Source organism: Salmo salar, chromosome 04, assembly GCF_965601325.2.
Source record: "Salmo salar chromosome 04, fSalSal1, whole genome shotgun sequence".
In the NCBI taxonomy this organism is placed as follows: domain Eukaryota; kingdom Metazoa; phylum Chordata; class Actinopteri; order Salmoniformes; family Salmonidae; genus Salmo; species Salmo salar.
Genome location: NC_138294.1, coordinates 21,602,524 through 21,629,090, shown reverse-complemented (window position 1 = coordinate 21,629,090; position 26,567 = coordinate 21,602,524). Strand labels below are relative to the sequence as shown.

General features: G+C 46.9%; 1 protein-coding gene across 7 annotated transcripts in view; it reads left to right on the top strand.

The window, feature by feature from the left end:
• LOC106602374 (F-box/WD repeat-containing protein 7) overlaps nt 1-21,175 on the top strand; it is a 189,949-nt gene extending 168,774 nt beyond the window's left edge. For 4 of the 7 annotated variants that reach the window (XM_082974175.1, XM_082974177.1, XM_082974178.1 and 1 more), the window contains 7 exons: nt 1,863-1,986; nt 2,235-2,374; nt 3,587-3,700; nt 12,281-12,462; nt 13,432-13,657; nt 14,759-14,969; nt 18,477-21,175. In XM_082974175.1, coding sequence (XP_082830301.1) covers nt 1,863-1,986; nt 2,235-2,374; nt 3,587-3,700; nt 12,281-12,462; nt 13,432-13,657; nt 14,759-14,969; nt 18,477-18,745 — 1,266 coding nt within the window. In that variant the 3' untranslated portion in view covers nt 18,746-21,175. The remainder of the gene's footprint in view (nt 1-1,862; nt 1,987-2,234; nt 2,375-3,586; nt 3,701-12,280; nt 12,463-13,431; nt 13,658-14,758; nt 14,970-18,476) is intronic. The other 3 variants (XM_082974176.1, XM_082974179.1, XM_082974181.1) reach the window with 1 other exon arrangement.
• Nucleotides 21,176-26,567: the final 5,392 nt, after the last annotated feature.

Here is a 26,567-nt window from a genome sequence, read left to right as displayed (position 1 = left end):
CTCACTGTTACCTTGTTTAGTAGAGGTTGGAGCCTCAGGCAGCCTGTCTTGCTCCCGCTCACTGTTACCTTGTTTAGTAGAGGTTGGAGCCTCAGGCAGCCTGTCTTGCTCCCGCTCACTGTTGCCTTGTTTAGTAGAGGTTGGAGCCTCAGGCAGCCTGTCTTGCTCCCGCTCACTGTTGCCTTGTTTAGTAGAGGTTGGAGCCTCAGGCAGCCTGTCTTGCTCCCGCTCACTGTTGCCTTGTTTAGTAGAGGTTGGAGCCTCAGGCAGCCTGTCTTGCTCCCGCTCACTGTTGCCTTGTTTAGTAGAGGTTGGAGCCTCAGGCAGTCTGTCTTGCTCCCGCTCACTGTTGCCTTGTTTAGTAGAGGTTGGAGCCTCAGGCAGCCTGTCTTGCTCCCTCTCACTGTTACCTTGTTTAGTAGAGGTTGGCGCCTCAGGCAGCCTGTCTTGCTCCCGCTCACTGTTGCCTTGTTTAGTAGAGGTTGGAGCCTCAGGCAGCCTGTCTTGCTCCCTCTCACTGTTACCTTGTTTAGTAGAGGTTGGAGCCTCAGGCAGCCTGTCTTGCTCCCGCTCACTGTTGCCTTGTTTAGTAGAGGTTGGAGCCTCAGGCAGCCTGTCTTGCTCCCGCTCACTGTTACCTTGTTTAGTAGAGGTTGGAGCCTCAGGCAGCCTGTCTTGCTCCCGCTCACTGTTGCCTTGTTTAGTAGAGGTTGGAGCCTCAGGCAGCCTGTCTTGCTCCCGCTCACTGTTGCCTTGTTTAGTAGAGGTTGGAGCCTCAGGCAGCCTGTCTTGCTCCCGCTCACTGTTGCCTTGTTTAGTAGAGGTTGGAGCCTCAGGCAGCCTGTCTTGCTCCCGCTCACTGTTGCCTTGTTTAGTAGAGGTTGGAGCCTCAGGCAGCCTGTCTTGCTCCCTCTCACTGTTGCCTTGTTTAGTAGAGGTTGGAGCCTCAGGCAGCCTGTCTTGCTCCCTCTCACTGTTGCCTTGTTTCTTCCCATTTAGCTGTTTCTGCTTTGCTTCACATTTGTTCCCTCCTCTCTCTTTTCTCTCTCACACTTTTCTGTCTCGCTTCTCTTTTCTCCTCTCTTTTCTCTCTCCTCTCTCGCTCTTTTTGTCTTCTCGCTCTTTTTGTCTTCTCGCTCTTGTTGTCTTCTCGCTCTTTTTGTCTTCTCGCTCTTGTTGTCTTCTCGCTCTTTTTCGCTCTCTCGCTCTTTTTCGCTCTCTCTCGCTCTTTTTCTCTTCTCGCTCTTTTTCGCTCTCTCTCGCTCTTTTTCGCTCTCTCTCGCTCTTTTTCGCTCTCTCTCGCTCTTTTTCTCTTCTCGCTCTTTTTCGCTCTCTCTCGCTCTTTTTCGCTCTCTCTCGCTCTTTTTCGCTCTCTCGCGCTCTCTCTCGCTCTTTTTTTCTCTCCTCTCTGTCTCGTTTCTCTGTTTTCTCTCTGTCTCTCAGGCTGGAGAGTGATAGGGTGTGGTAGGCACTAGGCAGAGTAAAGAAGCTCCAACAGAACAAACCCTGGGGGCAGTTCAGTGGTATCCATATATGGATGAGACTGAGACATGTAGTAAGACAGAGAGACCCTGTTATGTAACCAACTCAATACACAATCAGTGGTTCTGCTGTGCTGCGTCGATGAAACACTTTCAAACCCTCTCAATTGCTCTGGATCGTCAATAATGGCTTGGGGATGAGGTATGTTTGAGTTGAAGAGCAATGGTATTGAATTATAGAGCGCTGGTATTTTAGGAGGTGTGGGGTTGGCCAACTAGACCCAGACCCACCCACTCAACCACGGCAACGCCCTTACGCTGTAAAATAACTTTCTCTCCTCTCTCCCTCTCCTTCCCTCCATCCTTCCTCTCCTCCGTCAGTTGGCCCTGTACGTGCTGTCGTTCCTTGAGCCCAAGGACCTGCTGCAGGCCGCTCAGACCTGTCGTTACTGGAGGATCCTGGCTGAGGACAACCTCCTCTGGAGGGAGAAGTGCCGGGAAGAGGGTCAGTCTAGACGCATTTAGCCAATAGGAATCACTGAACCGGTATAGGGGCATGACAGGCACAAGTACTGGCCGAAAGGAACATGCTGAAGTAGTTTAAGACCATGATTGACACCAGCATTGGCCAGTATGATCAATCTTGAACAATGGTCAGGCTAGATTGACAATGGCCTGAGCAAACAGTAGATATTCTGCTTTCTGACACAGTCTCGGACTGACACTGCTCCTCTCCTCTCATCTCTTCACAAGCAGGCATTGATGAGCCTCTAGCCTTCAAGAAGAGGAAAGTCACCAAGCCGGGATTCACCCACAGCCCCTGGAAGTGTGCGTACATCAGGCAGCATAGGATAGATACCAACTGGAGGAGAGGAGACCTCCGATCACCCAAGGTAGACATTTTGTCTTTGCTTCCCCACAACATCTTATATAATTAAGCAATAAGGCACCTCGGGGGTGTGTGGTATATGGCCAATATACCACGGCTAAGGGCTGTTCTTAGGCGCAACGCGGAGTGCCTGGATACAGCCCTTAGCCGTGGTATATTGGCCATATACCACACACCCCCGAGGTGCCTTATTGCTATTATAAACTGATTACCAATGTAGAAATACATGTTTTGTCATACCCGTGGTATGCAGTCTGATATACCACGGCTGTCAGCCAATCAACATTCAGGGCTCAAACCACCCAGTTTATAATATAGATAATTCTATTTGCATTCATCATTAGCCCACAGTATTTAATTCTGCTTCAGTTCTCAACTTTGGAGTTGGTGGTTTTGTATAAAACTTAGAATCTAAAGCCTTTTTACGTTCCTTATTAGACGGTTTCATTATATCTTAACACTCCCTTGAGACTCGTATGGATTTTATATAAAGCGGCTTTGAATTAGATCAGGCGTCCAAGTCGATAAGGCTCTTATGCTGGGTTTTATTGGAAGCCATAGGTGGGTCAGTTCTCAAACTCTCCTAAATATTTTTTTTTTATGGTAGTTATTCTCTAGAGCTCGACATGACCTCAATTCTACTTCTACATCAAACTGCTGTTTCTTGAGTGTTTCGGCCTCTCCTGTTTTCAGAGTTTAAATTGAGCTTGACTAGCAAGGGAGAGTGATCTTCCTAATATGCCTCGTATGGCTAATTTCAAAAAGCCCTCAGGTCCTTTTGTGACTGTAGAAGGAATGGCTGACGTAACCGTGGTTACCCTGCTTGCTCTTCACACTCCCCTGCGTCCGTCTGTAACGCGCTCTGTCATTCGCCGAGTTGGCAGTTCTGTGACCCCCCCCCCCCCCCCCCCGTGTTCGTCAGCTGAGTTTACACACACACTCACAAGTCTTTTTGAACGGGGGTCTCTGTACACCTGCAAAGCGCCATCGTGACATTTACCTCAAGTCTTTGATGTCTGGAGAAATACAGCCTTGTCATTGTTCCTGTTTGGTTCTTGACATTTTATCTTATTCTCCTTCACTCCGTCCTCTCCTTCTCCGCTGTATCCATCTCTCTTCCCGTTCTCTCCATCCCTCCCTGTCATCCATCTCTCTCCTTCCCTCCCTCCCTCTTCTCCTCTCCCTCCTCTCCTCTCCATCCCTCCGTCCTCTCTAGGTGCTTAAGGGTCATGATGACCATGTGATCACCTGCCTCCAGTTCTGTGGTAACCGCATCGTCAGCGGCTCGGATGACAACTCGCTCAAAGTCTGGTCGGCTGTCACAGGAAAGGTAAGATTGTCACTCATCCCTCGCTCTCCAACCCCCATTTTGAAACTAGTCCAGACCTTTTTGACTACAGAATGTAGAAAATTGCCATTGTCTCAGTTGTAGACTGGTATGGTACTGGTATGTAGATTGGTTTGGTTCTGGAGATTATGAATAGGAGTTTAAAAAGGGATGAAGTGTCTCTTTAAGTCTCATTGGTTGTTCCATCCCACTGCATCTGTGTTATGTGGAATGCATACACATAGTAATGAGTTCCTATTCTGAAGGAACTCATTACAGCTCGTGTATTTCTCATTACCGTCTCATTGATCTGTAATGAAGCATGTTAGCAGGAAGTCAATCCACATGCTATGGCAGCTCTTTAAATGACTTAGTGTGTCTTCACTCAATACCTCACATTCATGATCAAGGGATTGTATTGATTTTTGCATTTTAAGGTTTACTCAAATGCATAGGCTACAGTATACTGCATACTGGAGGTTTTACTCAAATGATACCGCTTGACGCTCCAGAATCTCCCTGAGACCCTGACCAGATTGCAATTGATTAGTGACATCGTTCAACATTGGCACATAACACCGCCTGTCCTGCAATACTGCAGCATATTGTCTGGAATCTTCCTCCTCCTGCATTTAGTTTTTGTCCCAAATGTCACCCTATTCTCGATGTAGTGCACTACTTTTGACCGGACACCTATGGGCCCTGGTGAAAAGTAGTGCACTACGTAGGGGACAGGGTACCATTGGAGATTGAGCCGTAGCCATTGTGCAGAGAGCCAGTGAAAGATCTGTGTCGTCAGACAGGCGAGGGAGGGGCTGTTGGTATTCATGACTGGGACTGATGCGGTGACACGGACCTTGTGTTGCTGGTTTATAGGGTCCACTAAAATGGTGGCGCTGGTGTGGGCCTCGCTGAGAGAGGGAGAGCAAGAGGTAGGGAGGCTCGGGGAGTATTGTAAATCACCTCTTCCTTGGTCTTCGCCGATTCCATTTTCACTGGAGCTCTTAATGACATTTCTCCTTTAGGACAAAGCTCTGACTTTTTAAAGTGCAAGGAGAACGACTAAGGGAAGGAACAACAAGTTTCAGATGTTGTTCTATTCTTGCATGGAAAATTACAACTACACTCTGAATGCGTCAGTGGTGCCCAGGTGCATGAAACACTGAAACACTGAAAAAGCAGCAGCGTCGTGTCTCATAGCAGAAAAGCTTCCTCCCTTTTGATTGCATTGGGCACTCAGCCAAGCAGTGATTATACAGTCTGTCGGTCTCTCTCAGCGTTGTGCTGATGTGAACAGATCAGTACCAAGGGCATCTGATAGTGAAGCCATGCGGATTGTCTCTCTTCCCACCACCACCATTAGGGTAATGTCCATCCGGATGACTTGTAACTCTCAGGTTATTGCTGCAGTGACTTGCTCACACCATGCTGTGAAGACAGAGGTTAGAACAGGTGTGTGCGTGATTAGTCATCGTAACCCAGCAGGCTGGCCCGAGGCCATTCTTTTCCCACGTCCCATGATGCACCTGGGCTGGATCCACAAACACCGCCCCCACCCCTCCCTCCCTGCCGTGTGGTTGGTTGCCTTTTATGCCCCAATCAGCTGTTCCTGTGCCAGATTTGTTAATTTCATTATGACAGTCGAGGTCAGAGCTGTAGAAAGGTGAGCTGAAATCAGTTTGGAAGAATCTAGAGACCATCTTCGCCTGGGCCAGATTAGTTAGTTTGCTCTTGTTTGTTGAAGTCAGGACTGAAGCAATTTGAGCTGATCCTAGATCAGATTTCCTTTATTCGCGCGCCCTCTTTTGCCTCTCTCGCGCTCTCTTGCTCTCTCTTGCGCTCTCTTGCTCTCTCTTGCGCTCTCTTGCTCTCTTGCTCTCTCGCGCTCTCTTGCTCTCTCGCTCTCTCTCGCTCTCTTTTGCTCTCTCGCGCTCGTCTCGCGCTCTCTCGCGCTCTCTCTTTTGCTCTCTCGCGCTCTCTCTTTTACTCTCTCGCGCTCTCTCTTTTGCTCTCTCGCGCTCTCCTCGCGCTCTCTCTTTTGCTCTCTCGCGCTCTCTCTTTTACTCTCTCGCGCTCTCTCTTTTGCTCTCTCGCGCTCTCTCTCTCTCTCTCTCTGCAGTGCCCTTATATTCACCATCAATCATCTCTCGCTGTGACAAGCCAGGCTTGTTTTGACCTGACCCCTGGATGACCCCTGCCAAAGAATAGTCCAGTGCTGCTACTGCATTCTTCTTCCTGATCCTGCTTCTGTTTCCACAGCAAATAGCCAAAATGTCTGCCTGGCTGCCAGACAGGACTGTAGCTTCTCTCTCTCCTCTTTCTCTTTCTTTACAGATTGTCTGACCTTGGGTTGTGGGTGTTCTTATTTATTCTTACGTGTGCTATGCCTGTGTGTGTGTGATGCCTGTGTGGGAGTATGCCTGTGTGGGAGTACGTGTGTGTGTGTTATGCCTGTGTGGGGGAGTGTATGCGTGTGTGCGCTCGCTTGTTTCCTCTCCTACCTTGTCGTTCCACTCCAAGTCCCAGCTTAAGTGGCGTAAACCTTCAGCCTCACAGGAGTACAGGGAAGTCTATTCCTACCCAGCTTTCAGCAGCTAACATCCAGACTAAGGGCTTATTCACCGCTGGATCAATTGGAGATGGAGAGAAACCCACGCTTGAAAATGGACTTTGAAAGACATGCATTTCAGTCTTTCAAGTGATGTATCAATGCCAGGTGCTACTTTGAGGAGGTCCAGGTTTTTGCTCTTCCGTTGTCGTTTTACTGGGATATTACAGAGGGACAATGTTGACTCCCTCTCTAGACTGGCCTCCATGTCCGTCTGAAGCATCTATCTCCTATTGATTTGTGTTTTTTAGTTCTGTTGTCCTTCAGCTGCGGCCCACAAGGTCTCGGTCCGGACGCGCTATCTGTTTGGTTTGGGGACGCTTTTATTTTGAAAAAGCTAAGCTGGCACAGACAGGAATGTCAACTAGAGTGCTTTGAATTCCTCTGTCCCAAAAAGAATGTGCAGTCTGAATATGACTTCATTATCCCAGCCACTAGATTCAGTGATTAGACCAAGCTTGTGTCCAAAATGGCACCCTATTCCGTATATAGTGCACTACTTTTGGCGAGGGTTCTGTCCCTGACCGGTGGAGGGGGGAGTAGTCAAGTGAATGGAATTTTCTGCTGAACATGTTCAAATGTAGAGAACAAACACAGTGCAAAGCCTACTGTTTAGAACTAATGTTATGGACCTCCTATCTTTTTTATGGCATGTTCAGTCCCCCAGTTGGATTTCTCCAAGTAGCACCTGGCATTGATGCATCACTTGGAACAAAATGGAACAAGACACGTGTCTGGTGCTGTAATGTCTCCATAGATTTCCCCCGTTAGACATGGCTCTCATGTACAATGTATCCCTTCCAACAACATTAAATGGTACATTTCCATCGCGCGTCATGGCAGAATGTCTTCAGATCAGATAATGGATCTTCCACTGTTGTGGAATTTAGCCTTTCATGTCGCCAATGAAAGATTCCATCATTATCTAAGACTAGGATTGTTATTCTTGTCCTTTAGATACCAGAGGGTTCTCTCTCACTCCGTCAGTACTATCATACAGTGTGGGAGGGAATCACGACACCCCACTGTGAGCAATCAAGACATGATTGCACCAGCAGATTACTCTACAAACGCTTCCTTGACTTATCTCCTTGAGAGACTGGCTTGCGTCCCAAATGGCACCCTATGCCCTTAATAGCGCACTACTTTTGACCAGGGCCCACAGTAGGGCACTATAAAGGGCATAGGGTGCCATTTGGGAAGCACTAACCTGGAATTCCGCATTGCTCTGCGGTTAAGTAAGATAACGGCACGCAATTGGAGGTCTGTTAAAACCGTTTGCTTTGAGACTGAAGAAGAGGAGGCTAGAAACCACAATGCCGTGAAATGATGGTCTGGGCTTAAAGGGAGATCTGCTTCGATTTTGGTTCGTTGTTGACGCTCGTTTGATTTTTTTTATTTTTTTTACATATTAGCATTTTGTTTACTGCAGCCCCAGAATTTAAATTGTCTGTTAGTTTTCAGTAGCCTAGCGATCAGATGTTGTCGTGGAATATGGTGCTGGCTGCTGAGTCCATCTGAGGCATGCACCTTTGTCTTTGCTGTCCTTCGCTTTCAATGAGAGCTGTCAAGGTTCGATCTACACACACAGTACACACACACTGTACACGCACCCAGTGCTTCAAAAGCTGTCTGTCTGTGCGCTAGAGCAGTGAAAGTCCTTGTGCCCGTCAACAGACAACTCTGCTGCTTGTCACACACACACTCCGCTGCCTGTCAGGCTGATCTAAAATGGCAGGCAAACAGCCTGGCAGGCAGGCAGATTCCCTCCATCACAGAGAGGAAAGGCATCTTCTGTTATGCCAGATGCCCCACACACACACACACACACACACACACACACACACACACACACACACACACTAGCTGTGTATTCCTGGTTCACCTTCACCTCAGATAATAACATGTGAAGCTCCAGACATGACTTATTGAGTGTATACCTCATAATGAGGCCATTGATCTCCTTGTATATGAGAACTACATGTATTGAACTGAAGCAACACATTCAATGTTTATTTGATTGAAATCTAAATGGATTGTTCTGGTTGGGTCATGTCTCATCTTTGTAGACTGTGTTTTGACACGTGTGTCGTTGTGAGAGACTGTTAGCCTATGTTATTATGTTCATACTAATCGGCGTATCCAGACCTGGCATGTCACCACTAGCTAGATGTGGAATCACAGCTGAGAGCGTGACTAACATGGATCGTCGCCAGGTCTGTGTTGACCGTCAAACAGAAACTTCTGAGGCCGTATCATCAAGACCCAGGAATGCATGCGGAGGTCTTATCACGTTTAGTTAACACCCTTCTCCTGTGTGTCACGGGGCCATTTGCACAGTGCTGGGAAAACCCTTGTTCTCTCGGTTTATTCACTTTATCTCTCCCTCATTGTCCTTGAAAGGACATCTCTCTTTTTCATGTTTTCCCTCCCTCATCTGCTCCCTCTCCCTCCCTCCCTCTTCTGCTCCCTCTCCCTCCCTCCCTCCCTCTTCTGCTCCCTCTCCCTCCCTTTTCTGCTCCCTCTCCCTCCCTTTTCTGCTCCCTCTCTCTCCCTCCCTCTTCTACCTCTCCCTCCCTCCCTCTACTGCTCCCTCTCTCTCCCTCCCTCCCTCCCTCCCTCCCTCTCTGCTCCCTCTCCCTCCCTTTTCTGCTCCCTCTCTCTCCCTCCCTCTTCTACTCCCTCTCCCTCCCTCCCTCTACTGCTCCCTCTCCCTCCCTCTTCTGGTCCCTCTCTCTCCCTCCCTCTTCTGGTCCCTCTCTCCCTCCCTCTTCTGGTCCCTCTCTCCCTCCCTCTACTGCTCCCTCTCCCTCCCTCCCTCTTCTGCTCCCTCCCTCCCTCTTCTGCTCCCTCTCCCTCCCTCCCTCTTCTGCTCCCTCTCCCTCCCTCCCTCTTCTGCTCCCTCTCTCTCCCTCCCTCTACTGGTCCCTCTCTCTCCCTCCCTCTTCTGCTCCCTCTCCCTCCCTCCCTCTTCTGCTCCCTCTCTCTCCCTCCCTCTTCTGCTCCCTCTCCCTCCCTCCCTCCCTCTTCTGCTCCCTCTCCCTCCCTCTTCTGCTCCCTCCCTCCCTCTTCTGCTCCCTCCCTCCCTCTTCTGCTCCCTCCCTCCCTCTTCTGCTCCCTCCCTCCCTCTTCTGCTCCCTCTCTCTCTATCCCTCCCTCTTCTGCTCCCTCTCTCTATCCCTCCCTCTTCTGCTCCCTCTCTATCCCTCCCTCTTCTGCTCCCTCCCTCCCTCTTCTGCTCCCTCCCTCCCTCTTCTGCTCCCTCCCTCCCTCTTCTGCTCCCTCCCTCCCTCTTCTGCTCCCTCTCTCTCTATCCCTCCCTCTTCTGCTCCCTCTCTCTATCCCTCCCTCTTCTGCTCCCTCTCTATCCCTCCCTCTTCTGCTCCTCTCTATCCCTCCCTCTTCTGCTCCCTCTCTATCCCTCCCTCTCTCTCCCTCCCTCTTCTGCTCTCTCTCTCTCCCTCCCTCTTCTGCTCCCTCTCTCTCCCTCCCTCTTCTGCTCCCTCTCTCTCCCTCCCTCTACTGCTCCCTCTCCCTCCCCCCTTACCCCCTCTCCCTCCCTCCCTCCACTGCTCCCTCTCTCTCTGTACCTCTGAGTCATAATGAGATCTTGGGTAACCAAGAAAAACACCTCTGTACACAAACATTCCTCTCCAGCGTATAGGCTCCTTACATCTGACCTCTGCTGGACTGTGAGCTCTGTCTGATAATCACAACAAGGTCTGCAGTCTGGCCTAGTCTGAGTTTCCCGCTAATGTTGTCTAGCCTAGTATATGTTTTATTTCTCATAGCCTTGTAATAGACCCTGTTTGTTTATCTCCCGGGGCTAGCTGGCTAGCCTTTTACCTTCCGTTAGCATCCTCACTTAGTCAGTCAGCCGACCTGGTTTTGTCGGTTTGTTTTGCGTTCTGAAGACGTACTGCAAATTATGCGTTCTGGTGACCATTATGGGAAGGAGACAACTGCCAGCAGTCGCAGTAGAAAAACAAAATGGTCTCCCCAATTGAAAGATAACTGTGGGGAAAAGCAATACAGGGTACTTTTCCAGCATTTTAACGCCAAGGATCAAAGGATTCAGGAAGGAAGTGTAATGCAAAAATAGAGCACTTGATCAAACCCTGGTTTTCAAACCAGCCCCTAACAGGCACTCGAGGAGAATGCCTAATCTCCCTCTGAGACGCAGAGAGATGCCTCTTCATATTTGTTCAACACAGGCAGATAAATAGACACCTAAGCCTCCACTTTCAGGGGTCCTTCTCTCCTTGACTCTGAAGTAAGCTGTAATCACCCGAGAGCAGGAGAGAAAGCTTCCACATTCTTGGAAGCCGAATGTCAGAACCCTGGGCTTGTTTTGCTTGGGAATCCATCACCCTGGTAACACAGACTTGCTGTGTGTTACTTTGACTCAGGACTGTATTTTGATGTGATGCGGTCAAAAATATGTATACATATAATATTGACCTCATTCAATGCATTCATGACCACAACCTGGGACTATGTTGACAGGTGAAAGAACAACATTCTAAAAAACTGTATTTTTATCCATTATTTCTTTGACCGTTTACTGTAGTTGACAGCCACTGTTAGACGGTGACCAAGTCGCTCAGTTGTAGCAGAAGCTTTCATATCATTATATCCTGCTTGGAACCATTACTAATTGCTCCCCTCTCCTCCTCTTCCCACAATATAACCGTTATGAAGCTGAGTGACTGCAGATAGATGGATAAATTAAATGGCTTGTGACATTGGAGAGAAAAGGTTACGTCCCAAAGTTAATGAAGCGTCCCTGTTTATCACAGGAGAGCAGGGGAGATGGATGGAGAGTGGAACTGCGATGGGAGAGAGAGAGACTGCAGTTACACTCACCTCAATAAAACCCCTGCCCCCACTATGCCTTGACGGTCGCTGGACGCTCACCACTTTATCAGCTTCAGTCAGGAGGTCACATGTTTAACACCCTCCGCCACACGTCCCGGCACGGATCATAACGCCCCCGGAACAGACTGGTTCCTCCGGGTTTACCATCCCATCCCCCCAAAAAAATCTAATTAAATTCGAGGGATAATTACATTTACTGGGATAATGGCTATGGAGGCCGTTACAAATTGAATAGAATAGATTGGAAAGATTTCTTTAATCACTGTACTGTAATCAATAGCTAATCTAGCTTTGCAAATTAGGAAGAATGGGTCCCTTTTTTGTGAAGGCTTTGTCACCACCTGTACTCCAGACCTGGGTTCAAATACTATTTGAAATCTTTCAAATACTTAGTGGTTGCTCGAGTCTGCCTGGCGTGTCAGATGGTCAGGGTTTGCTCTTTTCCGGCTAATGTGTTGGTTAGATTGCACCAGCAAAGCTCAATAAAGCCCAGAGGAAGTATTTGAACCCCAGGACTTGTCATCTTGGAACAACAGAAGGAAATGGCTTCTCGTTCAACTGTAGATAAGTATAAAGCAGTTCCCTAAGACTGAGGAAAGGTCAATATAACACATTTTATCCCCACTGTGCTGCAGTTACATGTGGATTGACTTGACTAGAGGTTTTTTAGGAAAGGTCAGATCAATTTAAATTCACTTTGTTATACCTTCTGAATGGAACGTGAACTCGGCCTGATATCCCATCCTGTCTTCAACTGGTCTTTCATCCAATCATCGGAGGGTCAATCTCAAACTTGAGTGAAATGGTTGTCTTACATTTCTTCAAAGCTCTAAGATAGTCTCATATAAATATATATTTATATGAGACTGAGGTGATGTTTTGGAGTTTTAAAAAGAGCAGAAGTATGTCAAACTTGTTTTGAAATGGATTTATATAATTACATGGGAAGGGAGGGGAACTCTCCACATCCAACACCAATGTGTGGCTTCCATCTATATGAATGTTATAGTATGGAGTATGCATAATGAGGTGTGTTTTCTGTTTGTCATTGTGAAGTATCTAGACTGAGGTATCTTCCCCCTCTGGTCTCTCTGCAGTGTCTGAGGACTCTGGTGGGCCACACGGGGGGCGTGTGGTCGTCCCAGATGAGGGACAACATCATCATCAGCGGCTCCACCGACCGGACGCTCAAGGTCTGGAACGCAGAGACGGGCGACTGTATCCACACCCTGTACGGGCATACCTCAACGGTGCGCTGTATGCACCTGCACGAGAAAACGTATGTACTGAGTGACTGTTTACCCAACAGGTTGTGATCTTTCAAATGGACCAGTAGTTATCCGACACGAGTTGAGAACCTTAATCTATTCTCTTCCTGGTATCAAAACAGCATGTATTACAAGCATACTGTACCCAGGCAGTAAAACACACATCAGTGGAACACCACAACATGCCAATGTGCCTCATGAAGTATACTTAGGGTCTCATAGGGACTGAATAGAACCCTGAATAGAACCAAAGTGGCCATCTAAGTGCTCCGCGTGCCACTCCTCTCTAGTGCTCTTCCTGCCTCGAGGCCAATGAGGTTTTGTGTAACATTTTGATTACTCACTCGGAGGAAGTGAAGGGCCTCTGGCGGCTGCAGGGCTTGACAGTGGAAGAACGGTGATTTCCATCTTTGTCAGTACTGGATGGCGGAAGCCGTTTTGTAACTTATGGAGTACGCCTCCCAATTCGTTATGAACCTGTTTTTCCCGCTTTCTGTGCCGGAGGGGTTACAGGTTTAGGATGGGTGGGTATTGTGGCCTGGGGGTTTTGTGTACGTTCATGTACCAACATGACCATGGCGAAACTCGAAGATAGTCTTTGTCAGAATGAGAAGGCTACAATCTTATTTATGTATTTCCTGTTTTGCTTTCATCAATTCTCATAATGAGAATGAGGGCTAGAGGTCAACCTGTTGAATTTACTGCCAGTAAATCACAGACATGAAGGATACATGTCTGCAAGGCCCTGGCAAAAACACCATTAAGATTGTCAAGATTCCCATCAAAGCTGTCACACAAGCTGTGGTAAACATAAAAGCGATTGTCTTGATCCTTTATGAATCCAATCTAACCAGTAGATTTGAGCCAAAAACACTCAGCCTGTAATTCTCAGAGCTTTAGATTTGATAAAGTCCTGCAAGAATAGACTAGCGTTTTGAATGTTAATGTCCCATCAATCCGTATCCTCTTTCTTCTCCCAGGGTGGTGAGTGGTTCTCGCGACGCCACGCTGCGTGTGTGGAACGTCGAGACGGGCCAGTGTTTACACGTCCTCATGGGCCACGTGGCGGCGGTGCGCTGCGTCCAGTACGACGGCCGCAGGGTGGTCAGCGGGGCCTACGACTTCATGGTCAAGGTCTGGGACCCCGAGACTGAGACCTGCCTCCACACGCTGCAGGGCCACACCAACAGAGTCTACTCACTACAGGTAGGGGTCTGTGTAGTCATTTAGCAGACGCTGTTATCCTGAGTGACTTACAGGAGCAATGAGGGTTAAGTGCCTTGCTCAAGGGCACATCGGCATATTTTTCACCTAGTCAACTCGGGGATTTGAACCAGCAACCTTTCAGTTACTGGCCCAACGCTCTTAACCACTAGGCTACCTGCCGCCCACGCTCGCTTACACTCATACACACCACAGAGTCCATCATTTCATTAACGTCTGAAGATTTGTATAGTGACTTAGTCTATTGGATTTTAATCTACAGTCCTCTAAGTGAACCGTGTATTTAAGCTGTCTATTTAAACTGTGCAAAATCAAGGCCTTCTCAGCAAAGAGCACCCCGCCCCAACTCAAACATCACTATTTTTACATTGCTTTTATGTCCTACTATTTGGCAAGCCTCTAGGAATAAAACACGAAACGAATCAATTTAGCACGCCGTCACAGAAGTCCTCTATTCAAATCAAATCCCTTAGTATATCCACTGTACAGTTTGGTGTAAATTATAATCATCTCTTTAGAAAGTGTACAACAGGGTCTCATCCGGTTCATACAGTGCCTAACGCGTCCATAAAACAAGAACCATAGACCTCGGAGGACTTAGAGAACCCAGAGCCCTTTAAAACAGTATTTGCAGTTGGTGCTTTGAACCGCCATTCCACAATATGATAAGGTGGTTGGGAAAGAGCCACAACAAAATAGTCCCTTTGTCTGTTGTATCCAAGGCAGCAGAGCAGCAGTACGATGGGTTTTACTCAACTCCTTCTCTTTCCACGGTGCAGTAACATTATATAAACAGAACATTGGTGTGAGTCTGGGTCACACACACACACACACACACACAGCAGTAGTAGTAGTAGTGTTAGAAGGTTAATGGATTCCTCTGCCTCATGTCCTCGAAGATGTCCTCTCCCTTTATCTCTCGCTCTCTCTCGCTCGCTCTCTCTCGCTCTCTGATGGAAAAAGGGCTTTATGAATACATTTTATTGATTGATTCCAATTCATGCTAGAATAGAAATGATTGGAATCCATTGGTGTCAAACGGAATGTATCGCAATAACTGGATCATCGTTCCACCCCCTCCAGTTTGACGGGATCCACGTGGTGAGCGGTAGCCTGGACACGTCTATCCGGGTGTGGGATGTGGAGACGGGTAACTGCATCCACACTCTGACAGGTCACCAGTCCCTCACCAGCGGCATGGAGCTCAAAGACAACATCCTGGTCTCGGGCAACGCCGACTCCACCGTCAAGATCTGGGACATCAAGACGGGACAATGCCTGCAGACGTTGCAAGGTGAGTCTTCGTCCTTCCCACAGACACCAATAGTGCCTGCAGACGTTGCAAGGTGAGTCTTCGTCCTTCCCACAGACACCAATAGTGCCTGCAGACGTTGCAAGGTGAGTCTTCGTCCTTCCCACAGACACCAATAGTGCCTGCAGACGTTGCAAGGTGAGTCTTCGTCCTTCCCACAGACACCAATAGTGCCTGGAGACATTGCGAGGTGAGTCTGTCGCCGGGTCGTCAACGCCCTCGTTGGAACAGGGTTGTATTCATTAAGGAACAACGAAGTAAAGCGCTTTGCAATGGAAAACGAAAACGGGTGTTTCTCATTGGACAAGTTCAGGAAGTCCCTCCCTGTTTCAGCCCATTTTCTTCTGTTTGGTGGTTTGTAAGTACAACCGTGTTTGATTGATTGATTGGTTGATTTGATATGACTTATATAGTGCGTTCTTGACTCTCAAAATGCTTTACATGGTATGGGGGGGAAACTCCACCAACTCCACCAGCAGACAACTCTACAACCTCCTTTTATCTGTAAGTGGGGAAAATGTCTGCAATTGGCCAATTTTGGAGCCGAGCAAAAGGCCGTTGCTCCGAGATATTCACTCAATGATGTGCTTGGCTGTGCATGGCCAAACAGAGCCAACACATTGTGGGCCAGCCAGCCACTCTCCACTCTCCAGATAATGGTAATTTCCCTGGCTCTGCATGTTAGTGTAACAGTTCTCTCTCTCAGCCATTAGCACTAAGTACTGTTACCTTGAATGGGGAGAAATGGAGAAACCCTTACTGTGCAGCTGCACTGTTTTCTGCCAGTGCTAATTTCCCCCCAAATGGCCTTATTAGTGAACTACAAACCCAACGATTCCCTTGGAACTACAACTCACACGTGTCCCCAAAGGGAATAGATATTGCCCTGTTTTACAAGAGAGAAGAGGGGAGGATGTGAGAGGAGGGGTGAAAGAAGGGGTGATGACCCTGCATGAGGATGAGAGACAAGGCAAGAAGGGTATTCTATGCTATCAAAAGGAACATCAAATTCAACATACCAATTAGGATCTAGCTAAAAAACACTTGAATCAGTTATAGAACCCATTGCCCTTTATGGTTGTTAGGTCTGGGATCCGCTCACCAACCAAGAATTCACAAAATGGGACAAAAATATCCTCAGTGTACAACGTAAAACATCAAATAATGCATGCAGTGCAGAATTAGGCCAATAACAGCTAATTATCAAAATCCAGAAAAGAGACGTTAAATTCTACAACTCCCTAAAAGGAAGCGATTCCCAAACCTTCCATGACAAAGCCATCACCTACAGAGAGATGAACCTGGAGAAGAGTCCCCTAAGCAAGCTGGCCCCGGGGCTCTGCTCACAAACACAAATAGAGCCCCAGGACAGCAACACAATTAGATCCAACCAAATCATGAGAAAACAAAAAGATAATTACTTGACACATTGGAAAGAATTTACAAAAGAACAGCGCGGACTAGAATTGTATTTGGCCCTAAACAAGAGACTACCCAGTGGGAGAATACCTGACCACTGTGACTGACCCAAACTTAAGGAAATATTTGACTATGTACAGACTCAGTGAGCATAGCCTTGCTATTGAGAAAGGCCACTGAAGGCAGACCTGGCCACAAAATGAGGTGGAGACTGAGCTGCACTTCCTAACCTCCTGCCAAATGTATGACCATTTTAGAGACACATATTTCCCTCAGATTACACAGACCCACAAAGAATTTGAAAACAAACACCATTTTGATAAACTCCCATATCTATTGGGTGAAATACTACTGTGTGTAATCACAACAGCAAGATTTGTGACGTGTTGCTACAAGAAAAGGGCAACCAGTGAAGAACAAATACACCCTGTATTTATTTATTTTCACTTTTGTAGTTTAACTATTTGCACATCATTACAGCACTGTATATAGACATAATGACATTTCAAATGTCTTTATTCTTTTGGAACTTTTGTGAGTGTTAATTTTATCTATTTCACTTGCTTTGGCAATGTAACATATGTTTCCCATGCCAATAAAGCCCCTTAAATTGAAATGGAATTAAATTGATAGGAGGATGAGGAGGGATGAAGGTGGATGGTGTCCTGTCTTGTCGGGGAGCCTGGCCCAGGTCCTGTCTTGTCGGGGAGTCTGGCCAATGAGGGCATGACAAGGGGGCGTGACGCTCGGCTAAGGGTGCATGGAGGGGATGGGTTGCAGGGATTATGTAGGTCATGTAATTGGGTCAATGGGCAATTCCTGCCATTCGTTCATTAGGGCATTTAGATAAGACAAAAGCCTGACAGGCAACTCTTTGGCAGCCACAGATGAGGTACTTAAGCTGAGAGGATAGGTAACGATGTAGCCAGCTGCTTTGTTGTGGAAATGGAGAGGGAGGGAGAGAGGGGGAGGGGGAGAGAGAGATATGTGGGGGTTGACTGGGTACATTGTTAAATCTTTGCGAGAAAGGCGCAGTGCAAAATGTCTAGCCCTTTGAGAACACTAGAGACAGACGAAGGGAGAGGATGAGGGTTTGTCTGCCACTGGATCACTGTTCAAATGAGATCTGTTGGTAGGCTAATGAACACAATTCCTAGTGTACTTCATACAATGAATGATTTTGCATTCATAATGAGCACTTTTCATTGTTCATTGTGGACTGTAGTTCATCATATTAGAGATTTCATCCTGATTAGTATTCACTGTTTAGGGTTTTGTGGAATAACTGCTAGAAGGTATTTTAATGTTGTCAGCCACATCTTTGAAACTGTGATTCTGTGTTTGTTTTAATAGTGTAAACTAGATCAAATGTGGGGGATTTATCATCTGCATATCCTAAGGGAATATTAGTCAGTCACACACACACATACAGGGGCATCTCGTCGAAAGAGGAGGCAACAGCCACAGACACCACAATCTGCACACCGAATGGGTGTTCCTGCCACACACACACACACACACACACCACACACACACCGCTGTAGTGCCAGCAGGCTGTAGTCAGCAGAGCTAGTCAGCAGCTGGAGATGGTGACAGCTCTATGCCCTGGGCTCCTCTCCTCTACTAGCCCAGGATTTTCCATGGCAGACGAGGACAAGGCAGGGTGCCTTATTTCCCTGCCTTAACACTCTCCAGAAATAAACAGTGTAGTGTTTACCATCTCTACCAGGTTTACCCGTTCTTCCACCATTGACCTCACAACCAATGATCTCTTTCCATCAAGCCTTTTTCTCTTTATTGGTTTCCTTTTTTTCCTCACTCTCTGCCTCTCTCCACATTCTTGAAGGGATATTACGGGATTTTGTCAACGAGGCCCAATTAATTGCGCTAACGCTAGTTAGCAGCTTCAGAGACACAAAAATGGTATCTGTGAGTTCATCGGACTCTGGGGAAGTAGACGTTAAAGGGACACGACAGTGAAAATGAGAAACTAGCTATTTATCTCACACATTCACTCCCTCTTCTACCCCTCCTCTCTCTCTCGCTCTCTCTCTCTCTCTCCACCACCAGGTCCCCACAAGCACCAGAGCGCCGTGACGTGCCTGCAGTTCAACAAGAACTTTGTCATCACCAGCTCGGACGACGGCACGGTGAAGCTGTGGGACCTGAAGACGGGCGAGTTCATCCGCAACCTGGTGACGCTGGAGAGCGGCGGCAGCGGCGGGGTGGTGTGGCGCATCCGCGCCTCCAACACCAAGCTGGTGTGTGCTGTGGGAAGCCGCAACGGCACCGAGGAGACAAAACTACTGGTGCTAGACTTTGACGTGGACATGAAGTGAGAGGAGAAATGGTCGAGACGGGGAAAAGTGAGGAGAGGGGAGGAGGGTTAAAGGGAGACGAGGATGAGATGGCTCAACATCGAGGGTGAACGTGCCCTAAACTCTTCACTCCCACACTCAGAAACAGCCCCACCCTACCTTCAACATTACCACCGCCCCTCCCCCTCCTTACCTCTCCCCTCCCCTCCCCCCCTTACCTCTCCCCTCCCCCCATCGGTGGCCGTTTCTGACAAAGCCACAGTCGCCAACCTCACCGGCCAGCACCCGTCCTTGTTACCCCTCCCACCTTAAGGGGGTGGAGTCCGAATCAGAGGGGGTGGGGTGGAAATGGGTGTGGCTCGCCCGTACCTCTGCGGTAGGCTGGGAAGAAGAGGAAGAAGAGGGGGAGGAACAGACTGGTCCAATAAAGGAGGAAGAGAAGAAAGACAGGAACTCTTGAAGAAATAACTCTGCGGCTATAGAGGCAGCTTCTTCGCAAAAAAAACAGAGACTTGTTCACTCAAGCCTGACGCAAGCGTTTGTTCAGATGTATAAAGATATATAATTTTTTATCCCCCACATAAAGCGCCAACCGACTATTTAATAGAAAAACAACACTGTATACAGTACACAAGGCAAAGACACAGGGAAACAAATTCTCATTTGAGGAAATTAAGTGAATTGGGAAAAAGTTTTTATGAGAACACACAATATTAGCTAAGTAAGGAGGTTCTTGTCGTCGGGGAGAGAATGAGAGAAACGACATGCCAAGAATCTGATTGGTCCCCAAACCAGGTATGAGCCTATAACATCAGGCCCTATATCCTGTTCTATGTTTGTTCCATTCTTTTTGTTCTTCAGTCTTTTAGTTCCAGGGTTTGATTCCTTTAAAAAAAACACATAGGAGCACACATACAACTGTGAATTTGCGTTCCTTTTGTAGCTATGTTCTTTCAATCAGTTCAAAGACAAGGATTTTTGTTTGTTTGTTTTTTTTGGTTGCCTATTGTTGCCAACAGCAACAAGTCCCAGTATTAACCTGTTCCACTCACTTCTTTGCTTTTGTTATCTCACCATGTTTTATTTTCTGTTTTGGGTTGTTCTTTACATTTTTATTTTCTTCTTCTTCATAGCTGAAGTCTGAAGATGTTAAGTCTCCAGATTTAGACATTATGCTGTCCTTTGTTTTTCAATGAGTCTGGCTGGGTTGGTTCCTCAATGCTTGTTCTTACGTGGGGGGGGGGGGTTGGGGTTCTCTTCTCGGAGCTCTTCGTGTGGAATGGCGTCCTCCCTCCCAGTACTGTTTTCCCAGTGGGTAAACTGTATTTATGCTGCTAGATAAAACTGAAATAAAGATGGAACTTTTATTCGCTGTGACGTTTTAGTCCCAGACTAAATTCCAAAATGGACTCTTCTAATGTTTTAAACAGACGACACACAAAAGAGAGAGAGAGAGAGAGAGAGAAACATGACAATAACAACCGTGGTTTTGTTGTTTTGTTTCTGCCACTGAAACTTGAGCCAAACATGCCTCAGCGAGGCTGAGGAGAGAGTGTTGGACAAAGACAGGTTTACCTGCATAGAGGAAACGATAGTGTGTGTGTGTGTGTGTGTGTGTGTGTGCGCGCACGCACGCTGGGCAAATTGTTAACACATTCCTTGGGACAAAGCTCTTTCAGCCTGTTCTGTGGGGAACTGTCTAGATGCTGTGTGGACTGGCAAAGAGAAAAAAGAAAATGGCAATTTAATTTTTTTTTTTTTTTAAATGAGTGAATGAAAGAACTGTCCATCCATATGTGATTTGTTTCCATTCAAATGTTTGAAGCAACATTGATGAATGGGCTCAAACTGACAACAAGTACAGTAGAAAGCAGGACAGTCTTAGTGTTATGAATATGACATATTACACGTTACAGTCAAACTGTTAAGCGCTAGCTAGCTCGCTTAGCAGTTAGCATTCTAATGGTTTGTGAATGGAAAAAGTACCTACAGGCAACCTGGCTTCAAGTGAACAGAACATTGTAGCCAAAACGATTAGTTAAACTCAATCTCCCAAGAAAGGAGTCACACACACAACTCAAGCAGAACTGTGAAAGTGGTTTAACACTGTATATTAAAAAAAAAAAAAAAACAATCTTGTTCTTTCTCCTCTCTCGTTTTATTTTGAATCTGTTTTAATTTATGATCTGGTTTGAGAAATCAGATGCCGCAGGTGTTTTTATTTTTTCAGTTCATTCATGTGACTGCCTGGCAAAAAGAAAACAGTCGGAGAAAAAAAAACCTGAAAGGGATTGTGTATTTGTTTGATTCAACTTAGAAATTTTATTTTCTTATAACTTAAGTGCAATAAAATGTGCGTTTTTTTTGTTTTTTTTTTCATTTCAAGCATTTCAGTTGTCTGTTTTTCACTGTGTTATGTGTTCAATAAAGCCTCTTCGGTTTATTACATTACTGAGGGGAATACTTTCAAATACTTTTGTCTTTGGCGCACGTTTCAGCACACACACATTCGCATCGCAAATGAAACCGGTAACCACGATAACATGTTTGAGATTACTAGCGTGTTGAACAAATGAGGTTCACGGACCTGGAGTCACGGTTAAGTAGTGTGCTGGTGCTTGGTTCTTCTTCACGCCAGTGTTCCTCGTGGTGTTGGAAGTCTCATTTCCGTAGTATTTAATTTAGCGTGACTACATAAGCGCCTAACCCCACCCATATCACTAGCTTCATTCTGGATCCAGTTTTGCTATACAACACTTGACCTCCACATTAGAACGTGTTAACACATAAAACAAATGTATTCCTATGGGAACATCGACTACCTCCTCTCAACCGAAGTGTCAACTTCACTGTGTTCCACTATGTACATCTGCGCTGTTGAAGACCAGAGTGGTTGGTATAGTCAGACAACTTCCAGTTTAAGGCTGTGGTTTCTCATCTGCATGTTGGCTGGTGATATCTCCTTTTCTTGTTCAGGCTGCAGTATTAAAGGCTCTCTAAAAAGTCAGTTAAGAACAAATTCCTATTTTACAATGACGGCCTATAAAGGCATGGAGACTGTAGGTAAAGTATCCCCTCTTGTCGACAAGTTTATCCCTTCATGCCTATTCCATCTGAGACTGCAGTCGTTGTGATGCATACAGACTGGTTGTAGTTGGGATTTATTTTGTTTTTTAAAGAATGGGATGATTTGGGTACAGGGGGAAAAATAGGTGTACTCGTATGCCTGAGTACGATTTAGTTCGATTTGGTGATATTTCCTGATATGAATCTCTTAAAGTTTTTGTAATGTTTGGCCTTCAAAGTTTCATACCTAGAAAGACAAGACGACACCATTTATAGTTATAAGACCGGCTACAGCACTGGAACAAGTTTCATACATTTATACACTCGTTTTACGGACAGAATATATAGTTAAAGGTAACAAGCAACGGAAAGTCATTCTGAAAATGCTCCCTGCAGGTACATTTCAACCAATGGAAGTTACGGCCGACAGGTTTCTGAGTGGATAGCAAAGATACAGTAGCTTCATTATAAGACTGATGTAGATCCACAGCCACTCTTAAAGCACTTCATTTTGGGACGTGATGAATCGGCTCTATTCCTTCAAGTTATTAGCTATTAATCTACCTTCTATTTCCCCCCCCCCCCCCCCCCCCCCCCCACTCCTTTCTCCTACCTCCCAGGCAGGATTCATTTCTCTGCCTTGTAATTCACTCTGCATATATGCATTGCTGCCAGTGCCCATTGATGGATGTATCCTATTCCCATCCACTCACACAAAACCTAGCCTGGCGTGCTAGCCAGGGGTGGTAAAATAAGCAGGAGAGATCAATAGCACCCTATTCCCTTTATAGTGCACTACTTTTGACCAGGGCTCATGGGTCTCTGCAGGGAATGGGGTGTATTTGGGATGCATCGCAAGACCCAGCTAGGGATGATAAAATAAGAGAGATGGGGCTGGAAAGGTTTGGTGGGAAGGTAAGGGGGAGGGGTGCTACTGTTTTACAGTGATATAGATGTGTTTTGATGGGGGGATGAGGTCTGTGTTTGTAGGGTGGAGGAGGGGGAAGAGATGGTTTAATGTAAAGGAGTTGGGATGGAGGGGGAGGAAGGAGGATTCCTGCTCCCTCTCCTCCCTCTTTCCTCACTCTCATTCCTTTCTTCAGTAATTCTGCCCTGCAGCAATAGTTCTATCAGTAGTGTACTAGTGCCAGGAGATGCTCAAAACCAGTGCCTGTAAACTGGCTAGGTGTAGGCTAGGCTAATGCTATGCTACACAGCTCCGTAGCTAGCCTCCATCTAACGGGCCCTGCTATACTTATTTTGCCCAGGCAGAGGAGACCCCAGTGGGGGTTGGGTGTCTGTCCTTAGTGAGGAAAGTGCTAACTAGCAGAGCTCCATAAAGGGAACATGATGTAGTTCCTCTGAGAGCCATTTTAGACAGGAATAAATAGAAAACCATATAGCCCTGATTCCTTTGGGAGCTGATGTGCTAGTCGTTCATCTTGTCACCTAGGGTGGCCCTATGGAGACTAATTGTGAATGAACATGACACACACACTGAGGCTGACATGAGGGTAATCGGGACCCAACACTCCCTTGTTGCTGAGAAAGCAGAGGTGTGTGTTTGACTGTCCTGACCTTCCCCTCTTTTTGCCCTGGCAAAGTTTGCACTCTAACAAGATATTGAAAACCCCATTGTGATGCTAGGTAGGTTTGTCATTTCTCTAATTGGCCTTTTAGAATGAGTTTCTGACTACCTGGGTTCAGGAAAGACAAGATGGAGGTTCACATCACATCTGATAGAGCACCGCACAATCAGACGAGTCACAAGGCGGGTCGTATTCATTAGGGTGCACGGTAGCAAAATACTTTGCAACAGAAGACTAAACCAAGCGTTTCTTATTGGAGAACTTCAGGTTATCCCTCCCTGTTTCAGTCCGTTTTCTTCCGTTTGGTGCCTAATGAATAGGGCCTAGATTTTGAGAACAATTGCATGTGAAGGCTCCAACACATTCATATTCACAGTCGTGCGCTTCCCTTCACTTGTATGGCGTGGCAGGCATGGCTGATAGTATACCCAGCGGCATGCCAGGCATCACTAATCTCAGGAGAGTAACCGTCGGTCTCCAGCTTGGCTTATAGCCTCTTTGATCTGTTGGGATTCATGATTGATTGGCGCACAAGGGATGACCTTGGCCTTCTGGCATATCTAGAACTGGGCACAATGGTTGGCATACATATGGAGAGGGAAATAATGGCCTTTCTCAATTCATCTGTGCTATTTTCCAAAAACCCTCAAGTGCAGTAACGTTTGGAGCTAGGATGGGAGCTAGGCTACTAGGGTATACCCCCACGCACACAAACACATGGTTATGGTGCCCTGCTTTCCAATAATCCCATCTATAACAGCTCTAGGGCTGAGATACATGAACTAATTTGACTGTCGAACTAAGATGCTCTCAAGATGTCCTCTAGTCTATCACCAATGGTTTGGTCCACAGACACAGTATGTATACTGATTCATTTGAGCATCTCCAATGGTTTGGAACACAGACACGGCAGTATGTTTACTGATTAGTTTGAGTAGTTATTGGACTGTTAAGTCCACCCACCTGGTTTAGTTTGACTTACCTTTGGAGTTGAGAACTGGTAGGTGGAACAGTAAGCTGAGGTGTGGGTGTGTGTGTTCTCTCAGTGTTGGGGACTTGAAATGAGCATACACTCTCGCACTACGCCAGAGCCCATCTGTACAGCGCTACCGTGCGTGGGCGGAGAGAGGCAGGGGACATGCCAGGAGGACACACTGCCACAGGGAGGGCACACACAAACACACACACACACAAACACACACTGATATGTATAGTCACAGCATCTGAGGATAGAGGACCACCTGTCCATGAGAGAACCTTGTGTGTTTGAGTAAGGTCAAATCAAATGTTATACGTCACATGCTTAGTAAACAACCGGTGTAGACGAACAGTGAAATGCTTGCTTACGGGCCCTTCCCAACAATACAGAGAGAAAAAAATGGGAAGTAATACACAATGAGTAACAATAACTTGACTACATACACAAGGTACCAGTACCGAGTTGATGTGTAGTGGTACGAGGTAATTAAGGTAGATATGTACATATAACTAGGAATAAAGTGACGATAGTAAACAGCAGCAGCAGCGACTGTGATGAGTCAAAAAAAGTTTGCGCAAAAAGGGTCAATGCAGATAGTCCAGGTAGCTATTTGGTTAACTATTTAACTAACTATTTAGCAGTGTTATGGCTTGGGAGTAGAAGCTGTTCAGGGTTCTGTTGGTTCTAGACTTGGTTCATCGGTACCGCTTGTCGTGTGGTAGCAGAGACTTGGGTGGATGGAGTATTTGACAATTCTTAGGGCCTTCCTCTGACACCGCCTGGTATAGAGGTCCTGGATGGCAGGAAACTCGGCCCCAGTGATGTACTGGGCCATCGGCACTACCCTCTGTACTGATTGGCGGTCGGATGCCAAGCAGTTGCCGTACCGAGCGGTGATGCAGCCAGTCAAGATGCTCTCAATGGTGCAGCTGTAGAACTTTTGGAGGATCTGATGGCACATGCCAAATCTTTTCAGCCTCCCGAGGGGGAAGAGGTGTTGTAGTGCCCTCTTCACGACAGTGTTGGTGTGTTTGGACCATGATAGATCCTTAGGGATGTGAACACCAAGGAACTTGAAGCTCTTAACCTGCTTCTCTACAGCCCCATCCATGTGAATGGGGGTGTGCTCGGCCCTCCGTTTCCTGTCGCCCACCTTCAGCTCCTTTCTCTTGCTGACGTTGAGGGAGAAGTTGTCCTCCCTATAGGCTGCCTCGTCATCAATGATTAGGCCTGCCACCGTCGTGTCGCCAGCAAACTTAATGATGTCGTGGGTGAGTAGGGAGTACAGGAGGGGACTAAGCACGCACCCCTGAGGGGCCCCTGTGTTGAGGGTCAGCGTGGCGGATGTGTTGTTGCCTACCCTCACCACCTGGGGGTGGCCTGTCAGGAAGTCTAGGATCCAGTTGCAGAGGGAGGTGTTCGGTCCCAGGGTCCTTAGCTTGGTGTTGAGCTTGGAGGGCACTATGGTGTTGAACGCTGAGCTGTAGTCAATGAACAGTATTCTCACGTTGGGTGTTCTTTTGTCCAGGTAGGAAAGGTCTGTGTGTAGTGCAATAGATTCAGATCAACTTTATTATCCCACCAGGGGAAACTCATTTGGTCATGTGCTTAACAAGACGGTACATAAAACATGAAAACACAGAAACGACACAATAGAATTCATTCAAAGTTCTATAGCTACACATTTAGAGAGAACATCATCTGTGGATCTGTTGGGGCAGTATGTGAATTGGAGTGGGTCCAGGATGTCTGGGATGAGGGTGTTGATGTGAGCCATGACCAGTCTTTCAAAGCATTTCATGGCTACAGATGTGAGTGCTACGTGGCTATAGTAATTTAGAAAGGTTACCTTGGCGTTCTTGGGCACAGAATCTATGGTCTGCTTGAAACATTTATATTTTTTTATTTAACCAGGTAAGACCCATTGAGATTAAAAACGTGTTACAGACTGGGTCAGGGAGAGGATGAAAATGTCAGTGAAGACACTTGCCAGCTGATCAGCACATGAGGTGTGTGTGTGTGTCGTCGAGGAAATTAGTCATCTAATTTGTCCTCCCCCTCAAATTTGTATTACTCACTCAATATTCTCTACCTGACTGGTCAGACTGCAGTGTGTGTGTGTGTGTGTGTGTTTCAGTAGGTGAGTGCGTGACTGCACTGGTAAGTGTTTGTGTGGGTTTGTACTGTACACTATATTACTCATGGGTCG